The 13,016-nt window shown below is 38.3% G+C and overlaps 1 protein-coding gene across 3 annotated transcripts in view; it reads right to left on the bottom strand.

Moving 5' to 3' along the window:
- The window catches only part of CEP76 (centrosomal protein 76), a 14,297-nt gene continuing 1,281 nt past the window's right edge, over positions 1–13,016 (bottom strand). For 2 of the 3 annotated variants that reach the window (XM_083826673.1, XM_083826674.1), the window contains exons 3-12: positions 12,802–12,883; positions 12,171–12,395; positions 10,714–10,899; positions 8,858–8,955; positions 8,064–8,192; positions 6,787–6,978; positions 3,734–3,900; positions 2,145–2,478; positions 711–928; positions 1–223 (exon numbers count right to left, since the gene is read on the bottom strand). In XM_083826673.1, coding sequence (XP_083682799.1) covers positions 85–223; positions 711–928; positions 2,145–2,478; positions 3,734–3,900; positions 6,787–6,978; positions 8,064–8,192; positions 8,858–8,955; positions 10,714–10,899; positions 12,171–12,395; positions 12,802–12,883 — 1,770 coding nt within the window. In that variant the 3' untranslated portion in view covers positions 1–84. Of the gene's footprint in view, positions 224–710; positions 929–2,144; positions 2,479–3,733; positions 3,901–6,786; positions 6,979–8,063; positions 8,193–8,857; positions 8,956–10,713; positions 10,900–12,170; positions 12,396–12,801; positions 12,904–13,016 lie in introns of all 3 variants that reach the window. The other variant, XM_083826675.1, reaches the window with a different exon arrangement.

A 13,016-nucleotide genomic window follows, 5' to 3' on the forward strand; every position in this document is an offset into this window, starting at 1 on the left:
AAATACAATATTAGTTTAATTGCATAATTTGATATGCAGATACATTATTTTGCAGATCCAAAGAGGCATGCATGATTTTGTTTTTCAAAGGACAGAGCGGTATTTACAAGCAAACATGATCCAAACAGCACATGCAGATTCAGGGTATGTAAACACTCGTACACGAACTGCAAGTCGCACTTGGTCACCCCTGCAACAGATTATTTCTTCACAGAAAGGAGACCTGCGACAAAGAAGGAAAACCAAGAGTAACAAATATCACTAAGCTATTATTAAAGTTTTCAGTTATACAGGTGCAATTATTTGAAACATGATTAACAAATAACGAGTGTCCCAAGTCTGTCAACACAAATAATATTGTTTTATAGCGGAAGGGCTGTTGCCTTGAAGGAGAACAAGACCACTGCTGATCACTTAGCAAGTGCAGAGAAATTAAATGCAGGGAGTGAAAAACAACACACTCATTCTTTAATTTAATCCATCAGAAGTCTATCATCACTGAACTCATCCATTTAACACAAGAGCTCTGTACCCCATGCCCGATTGATTACGTGCATCATACATTCCTTAATCTTCCAGTTCTTGTTAAAGGAAGTTGATTTCCTTTAAACTTAAGTCAGTATCAAAACAAACAAAAAAACCCTGCAATTCATAATTACGTATTTCTACTTGGTTTTAACATATACGTTGTTACTTATACTTAGTCTTACCGAAGACACGTGGCAAATGCTCTCCTGGCATTTCTGTATACAAAATGTATAGGAAACCCTTTAAATGTGTGACCATCGGGTACTGCTCTTCGTACAGCATCTTGAAACTCTTCGTTTCCAGCAGAAATGCTCGTGGTACGTTCGAGCTCGTAGGCTGCTAACGCTGGTGACAACAGGTAGGATAGATGGTCGTCCCAAACAGTAGAAAGGCCAAGATCCTGCGAGGCAAGTCACAACATGATGACAACCATGCAGAATGAATTTAAGGATATTAATCACCTTGCATAATGTACAGATTCAAATAAATTCATGACCAATCTTTAACTTGTAGTTCATGGAAGTGAATCCATAAAGCAGTAAGGTGTAGGTACTGATTCACACACCAAGCCAGAAGAATCAAACGCCACCAACAAAATATCAAACACTTATCAAGAAATTAAGTCAGACTCAACTAAAACAAAACCAGCAGAGTTGAAACTACATTTTAGCTACAGTATATTTGGAAGAAATTTAAGACTACAGTGCTGGTGTATAAGATAGGCAACAGAAATAAGGGAAAGATCAACAAAGATTCACCTCACGTTTTCCTAACGTCTCCTGGAAATTCACTTCAAAAAAACAACGCACAAGTTCCCAAAACACAGATATGTATGCATGTGCACTTTCCTCCTACTATCCAACAAATGCAGATAAGTAGAAAAATCTACCATTTAAGTGTTCAACACTGCACGAGATTCATTCTCTGAGAATTACTTGCAACCCTCAGGTTGAGCATTATGTGGTAACAGATTAAAAAGCAAAGATTGCTAACATTGAAAAAAAAAAAACCCATCATCTATCAGGAATTTAAAATACCATCTCCTTCATATCCAGCACAGGAAGAGTAATTTCTGGTATATTACGTCACGTAGAAATCTTGATAAAGGACAAAACTAACTTCTAAAAATACCTGCTAATTTTGTAAAGCACTCAGAGTAAGACTGAAAACTGAAAGCCTGCTTTTATCTATGGAAGAGATATACGTATAAAATTAAAAAATTAAAAATGTGATGGATACTTCAGCCCACTGACAAACAGGATTTTTATCTTCTTGGCTCTTTTATAAACCACTCATAAGTAGTCTGCAGATGCCAGAAAGCCAAAAATCACAGACCAGGAAAGAGAGGGAAAGGCAGGGTGGGGGGAATAAGCCCACAAAACTGCAGCACTGCCACTGCAAACAGTTAGTACGATGTCTAAACTAGCCAAGTACAGTCATCCCAGATGTTTTTCAGTTATTTTAATTTTCACATCTTGCACTTCTGCAACAGGTGATGGAAAACGCATTGCAAAGGCACAACTATGCAAACAAACAGCTACGCAAAACAAGCACACAACAAAAACATGCACCTTTACTACCTCAGCAGACCAGTGACAGTTTTTAAACAAGATTACCTTCCTGTGTTCCGAGACCAGTAATCTCAGCTGCAATTCTATCTCGTTGCTTGTTACTGCAGCATCTATTGCAGAAGCACACAGAGGAGGAAAAGGGGGAACTGAAGACGCTGCTCCAGGAGAACACACAGATTTTATTGCTTCTCCACTCATGGGCTTCCATTTAGACTCGTCGTGCAGGTCAAACACGCAGACCTCCACAGCATCAGTGGGCTGACAATTTCCGAAGAACTTCTGATGGTTGAAGACACAACCTATTGTGCGATAGGGATACAAGGGCTTGGGTTGTTCAACTAGCGGAGGGTCGTCAGGGTTGATAGGCCTGTGGATATACCTGATCAAAAACATTCAGTTTTTTATTAATGCACCTTATTTCACGTTTTTATTAATGCACCTTATTTCATGTCAAGGTAAAAATATGTAGATGAGACAGAAATAAGTCATTTCTCCTTTTTAAAATATAACTCAAGTTTGTTAATAAAATTTCCTCCCCAAAATAGCATTCAAATCAAGAATAATAATTTATTCTAGTAATTAATTCTAATACAGAAAAGTAATTACACGTTTTTGGAGGCGTAGCATACAATGCAATAATACATTACTTTTCCTCTTTATATGTAAGAAAATAAGCTGATTAATCAAGCAGATACTGAATAACAATTAAGTTTTGCAACTATAAAAACATGCCCATACAGCTTCCACACTGTTCATTGCATTTTGGGAAGTACAGCTTAAAATGCTAATCATAACATACATAATCACTGGCAAAACATAACTGCTTATTTTCAACACTGGTTATGAACCAGCTCCTTTCACAAAGCCAAAAGTTTTACATTCAAGTCTATGGTCCCACTGTACTTCTAACAATACAACTTCAAGCTATATATTGCAAAAATTATGTTTCCAAAGGTATCTCTTGTTTCAAACAGCACTAAGAAGTATAATGGCATGGATTATAGTGCTGAGTGTCATCTGTAAACAGGAAGTTCTTATCATTGAAGTTCTGAGCTTTTTTTTTTTTTCTTCAAATTTTGATATAAAAATTGGGACTGAGTACCACTCCATGCCCTTGAGCAACAGGGCATGCAGAATGACAAAAAGGGAAAGAATTTTTAATAAACGGGTACCAGAAGCTTTAGAATACAGAACAACAATGTGCCCTTCTAAAATGACTCAAGTGAGAATTTCAGAGATTTCTTGCACAGAGATTTCTGCAGGGGAACAAAGTAGTGCAACACTAATTTCACAAATGAACTAAGATTAAAAAAACCACATAGGGGCTCCTAATCAATCATATCAGATTTCATCTCCTTCTTCATAAATGAAGACAATCAGCTGCCCTAAGACACAAAACAGCTGAACTACTGAAAAGTATATTACAAACTGATGAAATACTTCACCTCACACTGAACCAGTTACTCTTCAAACAGCAGCAGAACGCAGAACACAAATTTGAAGACAAAAGCCTCCTAGACACTCACATACTTAGTTACATGACAGGATGTAGAGACTAAAAAAATAAATAAATCCAAAGAACTACACAGATCTCAATACACCTTGTTCAGTTTTCTTACATTCTCTTAACTCACCTATGCCCCGTTAAGCTCTCCCAAAAGGTAATCGTTCCGTCGGTTCCACAAGTCATTACCCAAGTGTGGGGGACTCCTTTTGCTTTTGTTCCCACGCACACAAAGGCTTCCAATCCATATCCAAGAAGAAGGCTGCACAGAAGGTTAGCATGATCTTCACAGTCACCCTAGACAGTAAGCATTTGTAAGTTGGTTTGAGTATCAGACACAGCTAAAACTATTAAAGAAAGAAAACCAATTATATTTCTCCAACTGTTATTTAGGAAGTCACGTTTCCCTCCTATTTACGTAAAACATGTATCAAAAAGTCAGGATTTTATTTTTTTTTTTAAAAGGTACTTTTAGGCACAAAGTAAAGCAAGTTGTATGCTGTGCTTTCGATACTCTGCAAAATCACTACACAGCATGTTAAAGCTAGAAATAACATCTACAATTTCAATATCTTCCTCATTCTTTTAAGCAAGAGAAGATGGCCAAAATCATGAACTAGTTTAATCCTGCTAACTGTATAATGGGAAAACTAACCAGTACAAACTATACTGAAATCTCCAGGCTAATTTTACAAAAAGTCTTGTTATCCCATACCAGTAGTTGGTTAGCTTCTTTGATAACTAAAGAATTCTTTCTTGTGGTAAAGTTTTAGCTTTCTGTAACAGAATAAATCATTTTAAGTAGTTTCACTGCAGACTATTTTTATTTTAGATTCAAGTACAGTGTATGACTAACACTGGAAAACATCTCTTATAAGGATACCTTCAAGTAAAACAAAACCAGAACCTCTTAGTTTTGTCTTCACAGACCAATGTTCTAATTAAAAGCAAAAATGTATATAAAGCAAATACCCAAGACAGTATCAGAAATTATACAGTATTTTCATAGTTAGGAAATATGGTCACTGAATAAAATATAGATCTACTGTAATTTTACTTTACTTTTTTAATTTAATTAAGATCTCCCACAGACGTGACTATAGAAAAGCTGAAAGTCACTTCAGCTGCATTTCCTTCCAACCAGAATTTTTCTTCATAAATTTATTGCTACCAATTTTAAATGTCTAATATTTTTTCCTCTTATGTTCTTCACAACTGTTAACTGTAAAAGAAAGATTCCTCATGCAACAAAGCCTTTATAACACAAAGCACAGCATTCATTACATAAATAGCACAATCTTCCCCTATCATAATGTACAAAGCAAATATCCGAATAAGTAGATTTAAACCAAGTTTTTGTTGAACCTGCGTTAATTTAATAATGTGTCATGGTTTTGGCTGGGATAGAGTTAATTTTGTTCGTAGAGGCTCACACAATGCTGTGTTTTGTATTTTTGATGAAAACAGTGGTGATAACACAGGGATGTTTCAGTTGCTGCAGAGCAGTGCTTGCACAGAGCCAAGGACCTTCCTGCTTGTCGTGTCCTGCCAGCGACCAGGCTGGGGGTGCACCAGGGGCTGGGGGGGACACAGCCAGGACGGCTGGCCCAGGGGACGTCCCACACCGTGTGGGGCCATGCTCAGCAGTAACAGCTGGGGTAAAGGAGGAGGAAGGGGAGGACACCGGGACCGATGGCGTTTGTCTTCCCAAGAAATCATTATGTGTGACGAGCCCTGCTTGGCTGGGAGTGGCTGAACACCTGCCTGCCGGTGGGAAGCAGTGAACAAACTCCGTGCTCTGCTTTGCTTGTGCATGCAGCATTTGCTTTACTTATTAAACTGCCTTTACCTTGACCCATGAGTTCTTTCTTACCTTTCCAATTCTCTCTCCTATCCCACCTACGGAGAGTGGGTGAGAAGCTGTGTGCTGCTTAGCTCACTACCAGGGTTAAAACACAATATAACGCCACACTGCTTTTCGTAAGAAGAGTAATAACGGTCCACCTGGTGTCTCAGGAGCTAAATTCTGCTATTTTCTGCAGAGCTTTCCACTACACTGCCTTGGAGAAAACCCTTTCTCTGTACCTCCAAGCACAACAGTCCTCAAACTCAAAAGTCACTATCATCACTTTCATCTGAAAGCCAGCGGGTAGCTCAGAGCTTGCCTTTACATGGCCGGTACCTATGTGTGATACAGTGTTATAGTCATAGGATGGCTTGGGTAGGAAGGGACCTTAAAGATCACCTGATTCCAGCCACCCTGCCATGGGCAGGGACACCTCCCAACAGACCAGGTTGCCCAAAGCCCCATCCAGCCTGGCCTTGAGCACCTCCAGGGATGGGGCATCCACAGCTTCTCTGGGCAACCTGTGCCAGGGCCTCACCACCCTCTGAGGGAAGAATTTCTTTCTTATATCTCATCTAAAGCTATACTCAGAGACAATAGCTAGTGCCTTTTCTGCGTGGTCTTTGAGACTGGTCTAAAAAATGAGGTATAGCTCCTGCTGCCAAGAACAGCGGATCTTTTTAATTATAAATACATCAGTGAGACAGTTTTTGAATGCAGAAGTTTCTCAGTGGCAATGAAAAGCAGCGATCACTCGAAAGAGCTATTAAAAGGGAGCAGTATTGCTTGTATTAATACATGAGAATTATAATCCAGAATGAGTCACAATTTATTTCATTTATGATAGTCATGTGATACAAACATTGGACTAGGCAGAAACTTAGTGAAAAACCTTGTCTTGCAAAAACTGAATACAAAGACTTACCGTCAATATGTTTTAGCACATATATATACAAAACGTGTTTTTCAAAACAGACTTTTCCAATAATTCTAGGCTAATCCAGGAAGCAAAATAGTGGCCTACACACTAGTATCAATTCACTGCATAACCATATAGGATCTTAGAGCCAATGTAGCAACCTCATTGTCCAACAGACTTGAAAAATGTATTGGGAAATGGACCCCAACAATAGCAGTAGAGAAAGCAAGCCTGTTCCAGAGCCTGCTCATCTACTACTTAACACCTGTGTCTCTTTAAAGATATCTTAAATAAGCTATTTGCAACTGGGGATTCTCTGAAATGGACCGAATCCACCTTTCACAGCCTGTTTTAAATGACTAACCTCAGTCAGAGCATACCAATGACAAGGTGTCATACACGGCCTATTTGCACATACCTTGTTTCTACAGATGAAAGCAAGAAGGGTGCACCACTGTTCCTGTTTGCCACCACCTCCTCCAATGACAGGAGCTCTTTCATAACCCAGGACACTGACAAACCGCGCTGCTTGCCTAGGTGTGTCTAGCAGGCGGCCTGCTCGAAGCGGTCTGATATACGAACACACTGGACGGTTTACTCCATTTTCATCCTTAACATATAAAAACAAACAGCACTGTCAAAACTTCCTGAAGTGCCTCCTGTTTCTCTTCACGGAAGTGACGCCTCCCATTCTGGCTGTACCAGGTGTGTTCAGTAGCAGCATCACCTTCCAAACAAGGGTGTGGTGTTCCCAGCCCCACCAGCGGCTGTGAGCCGCTGTGACCCAGTCACTCCCTCATTCCCCTGCAGCAGGGCTGGGGAAGAGAAGGGGAAGGGTGCAAGCAAGAAAAACTCATGGGGGAATAATAGAAGAGAGGGGAGGGGTGCAAGTGATGTAAATATAAAGTACAGTTACTTGCCAGCAATGCAAATATCACAAGAGATAGATCTTAGACTGTTTTTTCTGCCATGGAATTTATTCTCTCCCAAATAATTGTAATTCAAAAATAATGAGACAGAAAAATTCTTCTAGAATTAAGACACGAGACCATTAATGAAATTAGTTCAGAGACACATTACAGCTAGATTTTTCTACTGGCTCTGTCACTGGTAGGATATTCTAGACAGGGAAGAAGAACAGTTCGTGCTGTATCTGCTGTCAATTTTCACATTGTCACCAAGCAAAAAAAAAAAAAGCACGTAATACATGCTTCTGCATTACACGTAAAAAGTGGGTAATAACTGAGTTATCACACAATTCTGTGAATCTCATTTGTGTTCCCACTGTTACTTGAAGACTGGCTGGTCATCAGTCTGCTGGTAAGAGGAGGTGATTGCCCTCCCCATTTCTTTCTCTCTTTCATTTATTGTCTTTACTGACTTAAAGACTTACTGTCTTTATTGTCTTAAGCCTTTGACATTTGTGGTTATTCAGGAAAAGACTAAAGAGGCTTTATTACCTCCTGCATCAGGGTGCCTGGAGGACCCTTTCTTTCTGCATCATGGTACTAAGCTTCCGTAAACACACACAAGTTTAATCCTTACAAATTTCATTTTCAGCATGCTAAACCACATGTAGCCCTGACTGGAACATAACCACATCATAAGTCTATACAGATTCTACATACATACACTTTAAAAATGTAAGAATAAAGAGATAATGAACAGGTAAGCATATTTGCAAAATTTACAAACCTGTGCAAAAATCTTTACTAGCCTCGTGTTGTGTGTAGGCCTAATCTGAAGGTATTCTCTCCACCACTGTTTAGCATATACAAGAAACAATCGTTCTTTTTCTGCTGTCTTCTGACGTTCCAAAGTAAACTGCAGGTAAGAAAATAACCATAACAAAACGACACACATACTAATTCCAAACAAGAACAAAAATGTAATCAATAAGTGTATTAACACCAAATCCTGTCTTATGTAAAATACAGCTTAATATTTACATTGCATGCCACACCAATGCAAAAGAATAGTATTTTTAAATGAAAATCCAATGAGTGAAAACCTCAATTTACATTTCTTGTTTGTAGGCTCAAGCTTGACTGAAGTAGTGTTCATCTTCAGTGATACATGTCTGTACAGAAGGATTACTCAGCTTGTGAAGCGTGGAATAGTATCTGCATGCGCCTTCAGGCCACCATTTACTGGCTTTTCAAGCAGAATAGCTGACTGTGGAAATTATTTTTTCAAATGGAAAAAGAGAGCAAGGAAACATATACTGTCTGAAGAAACTTAAGTATTTCATCCTCATTTCTCTTCTTGAAGCCTTGATACAGATAATTAGAAAACTATATTTCAAATAAAGTAATGATCAGTATAAAGAAAATAGTTTTAAAAAGGCAATTATATTTAAATTGAGTGGAAAAAAATTACTATTGAACATTCAAAAACCCACAGTCCCCAGCACCCACGAGTAATTTTATACTGAGCTTTTTGCCCCCCCCCCCTAAAAGAATAGGTCAGCCCTCCCAAAAATTACTTACTTGAGTATTAGTTATTTCTGGAGACAGCGTCTTACTAAGTTGAGGATACATTTCAAGTCTGATGTTCAAAACACCAACAGAAACCTTTGATTCTGTACCTTCGAACCAAAATACATTTCAATCAGTCCTTTCAAATTCCTTTTACTCAGACACATCAGTGAGGCAGGAACAAATAACTGTTTTAATTATATAATCACAAAAACAACTAAACTTATTTAAATACACAAAACATAAGCATCTTCTTTCATAGCTTAAACTCAAATAAGACTGAAAGAAAGGGTTACATGGCCAAAGAAGCAGACACCTAGATCCGAGATAATTATCCGTGGCTCTCTTTGCAGCCAGTATCGGGACATACAGTGTGGTGAATGGTGTTCTCGAAGTGTCTAGAATAAAGCATCTATTCTGAGGCATCTAAAATTGATTAGAAGAGCCACACTGTAAGAGTGCCTACTCCTACTGACAACACAGGTAGCTCAAATTTAAGTAGTTAGAATAGGGTTAATTTAATTTCACTCAAGATACAGTTTATTATGAAGGAGCCAGAATGCCATACAAATAATCATGTTTAAAATATTAATAATGCATAATGCTTAAAGTTTTGGACTCCGTAACAGCGAGAAGAAATAAATTACAAGAGAGATATAGGATTAGATGCACTATGAGCAACAGAAACCTCATCCAGTGGTTTGTCTATTTATCTGAGTTGCCAGCATGGTTTGATGTTCTTGATGAATTTTATACGATGACTAGACTTTAGAAGAGGATAAAAAGCACTTGATTAACTGGATTTGTACTTTATTACTTAGGAAAAAAGTTAATGAGAAGTAGGTTAGAATTCCTCCCATCACCCATACAAGAAACAAACAAGTTATTTTCATACATTTTAAAGGTTATTTGTTATAAATTAAAAAACTGTCTACCTGAGAGTCTAACCAAACCCATATTGCTTAGTCAAGTTTGCATTTTCAGAATAAAATAATGCTAACAAGCATATCAATGAACATAAATAGATTTATGTTCACTGGATAAACCTGTGCACTAAATCATTCAAAAAGCAGGCAAAGGTGGTAAGAGTTAAGCATGACTTACACAGTATATCCTATTTTCAAAATATTTTGAAGATAGAGTTTCCTCTCTTGAAACTAGCAAGAGCCTAGCTTAACTAACTAGTAGAGAAACTGTGATAATGAATACTCAAATGACTCAGCTGTAACTTGACCAAGTTCTGGGATAACCTGCGTAGGAAGTCATGATACACTGAGTACTGGATTTAGCCTTTATCCATTAAGTTGTATTATCCTAAATAATTAGGATGAAACACCTGGAACAAGGAGTGGTGACAAGTGACACACAAAGATAGAGGTGTATACTGATAGCTAAGCACCTAAACAAGGCTGTTTATCCCTTCTATCAGAAAATGTCCTTCCAGCTATGCGACTACGAGGCAGCACAGCAGAGATTACTTTCTCTAGCAATTGCTAGTTTGCTAAGAACAGGACACAAGCTAGACTTTACTCTTCGGTGCATCGGCCTGACAGATTCCTGGAGATGCATTGGTTGATTTATGTTTGTTTGTTTTGATAATTTAGCCAGATTCTGCAGAAAACCCATAGTGGGAATTCCCAGACATGAGGGCCATGATTACACAGGACCTGGAACACTCATTTTTAATGTTTTCATAACACAAGAATCTGACCATTAGTCTCCTACATAAACATTTCCTAAGGATACCTTACGGTAATTTCCCAGTTGAACTAAGATTAAAGTACATCATAAATCTTGCTTTAAGCCTATAAGCAAATTTAGTACACGACATTTTAAGTCATCATTATATGACTATTATTTATTCTTACCTACACCCAGGAGCTCAACAGCAATGTTAGTTATGCCGTTCTCTGCAGCTAGGACAGATCGCCACTCCAAGAAATAGGATGCTACTAGGGTAGTCTCACCAAACGTGTCTGTTTTGATCAGAACCAAGTGCACTGGATCACATATAGATAACATGGTGGTTGCATCCACCATTTTACTTCCGTCACCTGCCATTATTAAACCAAGATAAAACAGCCAGCATATTATTACCCCAAGTCCTCCTTAAAATTAAGAGAAAGATAGGCATTTATATTTGTTAAATATATTGCATATGCATTAACATTGCATTTTAAGAAAACCTTGCATCTAGAAGCATAAACAACAATCCTATCTTAAACTCAGATTAGGACGGAGCTACAGAAAGACTACAATCAATTTAGAGAGGGGATAAAAAGATTACTATATTTGACTACCCTAATGTAAATGGTTCAGTTGTACAACAAATTAAAAATGGGATTAACATTTAAGAAAATAAAAGATATTATTCTGAAAGTACCACTAAGTAAAAGCAATTGCAAATACTCTCTTAATAACTTCATGTCTATTTACTATACATCAGTATTTAGGAAACGACTTCCTCTGTAGGCGGGCATGACCCTATGCTGTAAATCGCTTTCTGTGCAGCAGAATTAACAAAGCCTGGTTTTCCCTGAATTTGTGGTATATTCACTCCATCCCCCATGTCCAACTGCACAAACTCCAGCTTTCTCTCTCTGCTCCCTGATATTCCATGAGCCACCCTGAATTTCTATAGGATTCGGACAGCGTCAACATGCTCTTCCTTTATCCCACTACCTTAAGTCTTCCCTATTTATTCCAGAAGTCTTCCCTTAACATTTAACTCCCACCATGTTCCCTGGCTACCAACAGCACAGGTAAAGCAGGCTGCAGATGACTGCCTATTGTGCAGATGTCTGCCGCCTGGTAGGCAAACTGAATGCACAATAAAGTTTTTCCTTCCATATGGTGACAAATTTACATCTCTCTTCACAGAAGGGTTGATGGTGGAAGGGACCTCTGGAGGTCATCTGGTCCAACTCCTCTGCTGAGGCAGGGCCACCTAAACCAGGTTGCCCAGGACCACGTCCAGGAGGCTTCTGAAGTACCTCCAGGGAGATGCTGCCCCCTTCTTCACTTGTCAGCACAAAGCTTGTGAAAATCACAGCCATTTTAGCATCTCTTACCATCCTTAAGACTACTATCTCACTGTCAATTCTGGGCAAAGTGACTTTTAAATTAGACCAACTTTAGAGTGGAAAAGAAGTAGTAAGAATAGAGAAAGATCTAGAAGTGGCAAAACCTAATACAGTTATCAATTTCCCTAGGAAAACATGATTAAGAAATAGGGAAAAAAACACCAAATAATATCAAATATAATTCAGAATAACTATAAAGCCAGGGAAAGGAAAAAAAAAACACCACAGTATCAGGTCCTTACCTAGGCTATCCTTGTGTACTTCAAGTAAAAAGCCATCATTAAAGTCTGGCTCACAGGCGCAGGGAACGGGTTTAGAACGGAAGCGCTGATTTCGGAAATGTAAACACAGAGTGAAAGTAGAACAGATTTGGCCAGGCAGAGGATCTGGTTCCTGAAGATGTTCCAGAAAAGCTTTCCCACCCAGAACCTGAAGGTAAAGATACCTTCGTGTTGGGTCAATGTTAGCTGTAAAGCGTAGCAACAAAAATAAAGAGACTACAAAAACAGGCCTTAGGAAGCACGTTAAGTATCAGCTACCTAACAGGAGAATAGAAATGTGAAATTTTTTCACAAGTCCTTAGAAGAAAGTGATTTTAAAATACACAGAACCTATCTTAATGCAAAATAAGTGAAACTCTTACAAGTCAAGCTTTAAGTGACACTAATATCTGCAGCTTACGCGAACCAATATCTTTTAGATAAGCAGGAAAGACATTTATTTCTCCACAGTTTGCAGGGTTTAAATGAATCCAGTCCATATTGGATTACTAATTCCAAATTCAGTAATCATACACTTCAAATTTCTTTCTAGACTATGATCTATGATCCAAAAAAACCACAACAAAAAACAAAGAATAAAAAAGTAACATACTTTTTTTCAGAACTGGTGGTTCTCTAGCAACAAAATGTGTTGATGGTTTTGAAGCAGAAGTCCTCTCCTTTTCATTCATATCCTGGAACCACAATTAACACACTTTTAAGGTGTCAAGTAAGGCAACAGCACTCTTCCCAGTCTTCTAAAATTTAAAGAATCCTCTACTTCAAATGAACATCATTCCTTGTGTACGCTCCCTTCTAGTACGTGAG

Source organism: Anser anser, assembly GCF_964211835.1.
Source record: "Anser anser genome assembly, chromosome: 2".
NCBI lineage: Eukaryota > Metazoa > Chordata > Aves > Anseriformes > Anatidae > Anser > Anser anser.